Consider the following 4740-nt stretch of genomic DNA (forward strand, 5'->3'; position numbering starts at 1 on the left):
GGAAGACCACTCTACACACTGTGATGCAAGAAGTCCCCGTCCTGGGTCTGGCCTCCCCAGCACGGAATCCAGAGACTTCTCAAGACATCGCAAGTTGTTTTCTCAGGACAAACACGAGACAGCCTGCGGGACCGCTGCTCTGCGCTCGGCGGCGGCGGCGGCAGCGGCAGCGGCAGCGGAGCCGGAGCCAGAGGCCAGCAGCTTCCTGTGGCAAAGTGGGACTGGAAACGGCGCGAGGAGGCCAAGTGCCACAGTCCCGACAAGTTCTGCTTTGCTGCTCTGCCATGAGAATGTATGAACCCGAGAAAAATTTCAGAATTTTTCTTACAAAAATGGGACGCTGGGGGCACCTGGATGGCCCAGTCGGCTGGGCATCGACTCTCCATCTCCACGCAGGTCGTGATCCCGGCCTCATGGGTTCAAGCCCCACGTCCTGCTCTGCCCTGGCGGTGTGGGGTCTGCTTCAGAGTCTGGGTCTCCCTCCCCCTGCCCCTCCCCCGCTCTCTCAAAATAAAGAAACATTAAAAAACCATCAACCATGAAGTTACTAAACATTTTTTAAAAATATTTAATAACGTGGGAAAGCTCCCAGCAGTCCCCCCTCCTCCCACACGCTCGTATTTAAGAAAAGGAAAGAAGCCTAGAAAACGTCCTCATGGGTTTTCTCGCAGCAGCGAAAACACTGATAATAATTTTTTTCATATTTTTGTGGAATTTTTCATGGTCTATCACAACCACAGTAATTTCAATCATTCCCCAAAGGCAATTATTTTTACCTTTAACATTTTTTTAAACATTTATTTATTCTGAGAGACAGAGCATGAACGGGTGAAGGGCAGAGAGAGCCAGGCAGAATCGGAGGCAGGCTCCAGGCTCTGAGCACAGAGCCTGACACCGGGCTCAAACCCACCAACTGTGCGATTATAACATCTTTTTTTTTTTAATGTTTGTTTATTTTTGAGAGAGATAGAGAGACAGAGTGCCCATGATCAGGGGAGAATCTGAAGCAGCTCCAGGCTCCGAGCTGTCCCTGAGCTGTGGGGCTCAAACCCATGAATGGTGAGATCAGGACCTGAGCCAAAGTGGGACCTTACCTGACTAAGCCACCCAGGCGCCACTATCTTTAATATCTTTCTTTAAATAGGAAATAATAGTAACTGTGGTTCCCTAAATACAGCCACAGATTCTTTGAGCACCACCCCCTCCCCCCGCCCCGCTGCCCGCGATCCCCCCGCCCGGGACCCCGGGACCACAGGACGGCAGGACCGAGACAGCCACCGCCGGCAGCACGTGCCCCCGGGCCCCGCGGCCTGCTTCCTTGGCAGCTGCCGTCTCGGCGCGGGTTTGGGGGGACTCGCTACACAGTGACAGCAAGCCTGGGCAGTCGGGCCGGGACCCCCTCCGCGCACACGCAGTACCTGTCCACGGGGAGCCCGCGGCCTCGGGGCTCCACGCGCTCCAGGAGCCCAGGCCGAACTCCTCCCGCGCCCGGAGCTGCACCCTGTGCCTTGTGCCCTTCCAGGCGTCGCGGATGATGCAGTGGTGCTCCAGCTCCTCGACCTGGGGGCAGGGGCGCTGGTCAGGCGGCACCCAGGGACCGCGCGGCCTCGGGCCCGCTCACCGCGCGGGGCTGAGCTACTCTGTCCCCCGCGCCCCGCCCCCCGCGGTCGGAAGCCGTGAGCCACGCCCACAGAAGCAGGAGACCGCACCACGACACCCGGGGAGCCCCCCCAGGTCACCCGCACCCTCCCACACAGGCCCGCAAAGAGGAGGGGCCTGATGTCATCATTCATCATTCCCATATGACAGACGAGACAGCGGTGGCTCGGATCCATTCAGGGACTCCCCCACGGCCACTAGGGTAGTGAGTCACAAAGCGGGACCCAGCGCCCTTCTCCGTCCTCAAGTAAAGGGAGAATTTACCATCCATGTTGTGAACGTCTTTGACCGCTCCGCCCGGTATCGGAGCTCGAACCGCAGCTTGTAGAAATAGGAGTTCCAGGAGGGGGGGTCCTGCCAGGTGACCCTGAGCCAGCGGGGGTTTCCGGGCACAGCAGTGACAGAGACGTTGACGGGCGGGTCCGGCTGCACTGGGGGGACGGGGGGGCGGGGAGAGCTCGCGCTACAGCGGGAGTGGAGTGAGGACCCAACAGGACCCCAGCCCGGCCCCGCCCCCAGGGCCCCTGGAAGGTGAAGACGGAGTGGCCCCCAGAGGCAGCCCCGCCCTGCCCCCCACGAAGTCAGAGACCAGGGGCAGCGGAGGATGGGGTCCCGAAGAGCCTACTCACGGACTCCGTAGCCCTCAAACGTTTGGGGTCGGCTGGACTTGCTCCCGGCGGCATTGGTGACGCACAGGGACACCACGTACAAGGAGTTGTCCCCCTCGGGGACTGCCAGCTGGCAGGAGAAGGTCTGGGGCCCCGGAAAGTACCAGCACGGTTGCTCCGAGTCTCCCGTGGGCCTGGTCCCACTGCGCACAGGACACCGCAGCCTCACCACCAGCTCTGGCCCCTTCTGGGAGGGGAGGGGGCGGGGGGCCTGGACACCCGCTTCCTGCAAGCTCTGCACCCCTCCCCCCTCCAGGTCTCCAGGCTCTCACAAAAAAAGCACACGGGGGAGGGTGCCCACATGTGCACGCGCCTCTTCCGCGGTCTGAGTGATCCCGTAGGCGTGGGGCCCTGTGGCGGCTCCCCCCCCAACCAGTTCAGGAGGGGTGCAGGGGTGGTGCCAGCCCCTGCTGGAGAGGAGTGGGAGCCCTCTGCACTGAGTGGCCTGCACCTGCCCGGCCCCACACCCTCACCCGCCCAACCCAGCTGCGGGTTCTGGAAGGTTCTGACTCTCCCCAGGGGCAGTGATGCAACGGCCACAGGCAGCTCTATGCGGAGCCCCAGGCATTAACGCTAGGCGCGACACTCGGGACCCCCCTGCAGGTCACTGCTCTGGTTTCCTGAGCCTCCGAAGACGGTCCGCTCAGACTTCGCTATGAAGGCCTGCACCACGGGGCCCAGAATGACTAAGCACAGGGCAGTTTCCAGCGTCTTCCACCTCCCGCTCCAGTCCCAGAGCCCCCCCCCCCCCAACCTACTCCTCTCCCGCCAGTCTAATGGACGCAGCCTGAGAAAGGCTCTCACTGGGACTGCGGGACATCGGGACAGCTCCTCCCTGGGGCAATGTCTGAAATCTGGCATTTTGAATAAAACCAGGTCGGCTGGGACTTGATTCCAGGCCGAGCCCCTTGCCAGCAAGATGACCTTAACCAGGTCAATCAGTCTCTCGGCCTCAGCTCCTCCACCAGCTCACCAGGGAAAATGACCCCCGGGTGAGCTGCGGCCCCGCCGCCCCCCTGCTCCCGCCTCCCCATCCCGCAGAGCCGCCACCTGCCAGGCCCCGGCCTCAGTGAGGCTGGAGAGGCTGATACTCACAACTTCCTCACCAGGAGTGTGGCCGTGGTCGTCGGGGACGGGGGGCTCTGAGGACTCCACTCACAGGCCACCTTGCCCAGGAGGCTCTTCCGGAAGCAGGTGATCTGCGGCTCCTCGGGGGGGGCTGCAGGAAGGGCGTGGCCAGGGTGAGGGGGCACGGCCCTGAGGCCACACAGCAGCCCCCCAGACACACACTCATTCATAAGATCTCAGTAACAATTCCGAGTAAGGTAGGAAATGAACCGTATTTGCCAGCAAGGACGCTGAGGGCACAGAGGTGGCACAGAGGTTAAGCCGTGGAGGAGCAGCACTCCAGGCCACAGGCTGTTAACCCCCCCTCCCACTCAGCCTAACCCCTCAGGCCAGCGAGGAGGGGTCCCTGCCAGCTGCCCCCTCCCCACGGGGAGCCTCCTTCTGTCTCATTGCTGGTGGTCCTCCCCTGAGAGTGTTGGGCCAAAGAAATAACAGGAGTTTAAAGGGACAGCGGGGGGGGGCGGGGGGGGAAATCTGAGCCCACAACTCACCTTCCACCAGCAAGTGCACGGTTCCAGCCAGGTGGCCGTCCCGGTAACAGGAGTAGTTTCCAGAGTCGCTGGGCTGCACTGACCTCAGAAGCAGCCTCCCTCCCTTGCCAGCGGCAGGGTCCTGCGGGGAGCCCAGGGTCCCCAGCAGCCAGTGGACTGTGGCACCACCTCCCGGCTCCTCGCCCGGACAGATCAGGGACACGTTGGCCCCAGGCCAGGCAGTCACTGCGCCACTCGGCACCTCTGGGGATGGAGGACACCCCGTAAGCCCACAGCAACCTGGAAGGGCTTTGCTTCTGACACGAGCAGCCCCAGAGTCAGAACTGGCCATCTCCCACGTCCGTCCGCGGGCCCAGGTCAGAGCGGCCTCGGCCCATTGCGGCCACGGCCCCCGACCCGTCGGCTAGAAAACCTGTCCAGGGCCGCCACTGTCCCAGTGTGAGGCCGGGCGCCCGGGAGCGTCCGCCACCTGGCCCCCCACCCACCCCTCTCCCCTCACGATTTCCTACTCGGGTCTCAGCCGAGGCCGTCCCCCACCCCCAGGCGGACGAGGGCTCCCTCACCCTGTCTCCCATCCCACGTTGAGGGGGGCGTGGGTCCCTTCCAGTGTTTTCTGTGTCACAGTGTGGCTGTCGACTTCCTCACGTGGCTCCAGGTCACTTGCCCGAGAGGGACTCGGACCCGAGGGTGCACGTGTGTCACACGTGTCCTTGAGCTTCATGCCTGAACATGCAGCCCAGCGTGTGGGCCGCGGGCACCTGACAGGCATGTCTGGTCCACATAACGACTTCCAT

General features: G+C 62.7%; 1 protein-coding gene across 4 annotated transcripts in view; it reads right to left on the reverse strand.

Moving 5' to 3' along the window:
- The window catches only part of IL6R (interleukin 6 receptor), a 17303-nt gene extending 12893 nt beyond the window's left edge, over positions 1-4410 (reverse strand). For 2 of the 4 annotated variants that reach the window (XM_029936070.1, XM_029936068.1), the window contains exons 1-5: positions 3947-4410; positions 3423-3546; positions 2289-2470; positions 1924-2090; positions 1419-1560 (exon numbers count right to left, since the gene is read on the reverse strand). In XM_029936070.1, the coding sequence (XP_029791930.1) occupies positions 1419-1560; positions 1924-2090; positions 2289-2470; positions 3423-3546; positions 3947-4277 (946 nt within the window). In that variant the 5' untranslated portion in view covers positions 4278-4410. Of the gene's footprint in view, positions 1-6; positions 280-1418; positions 1561-1923; positions 2091-2288; positions 2471-3422; positions 3547-3946 lie in introns of those variants that run through there. The other 2 variants (XM_029936071.1, XM_029936069.1) reach the window with 2 other exon arrangements.
- Between the last annotated feature and the right edge of the window lie 330 nt (positions 4411-4740).

This window comes from Suricata suricatta, chromosome 3 (assembly GCF_006229205.1).
Source record: "Suricata suricatta isolate VVHF042 chromosome 3, meerkat_22Aug2017_6uvM2_HiC, whole genome shotgun sequence".
Lineage (NCBI taxonomy): Eukaryota > Metazoa > Chordata > Mammalia > Carnivora > Herpestidae > Suricata > Suricata suricatta.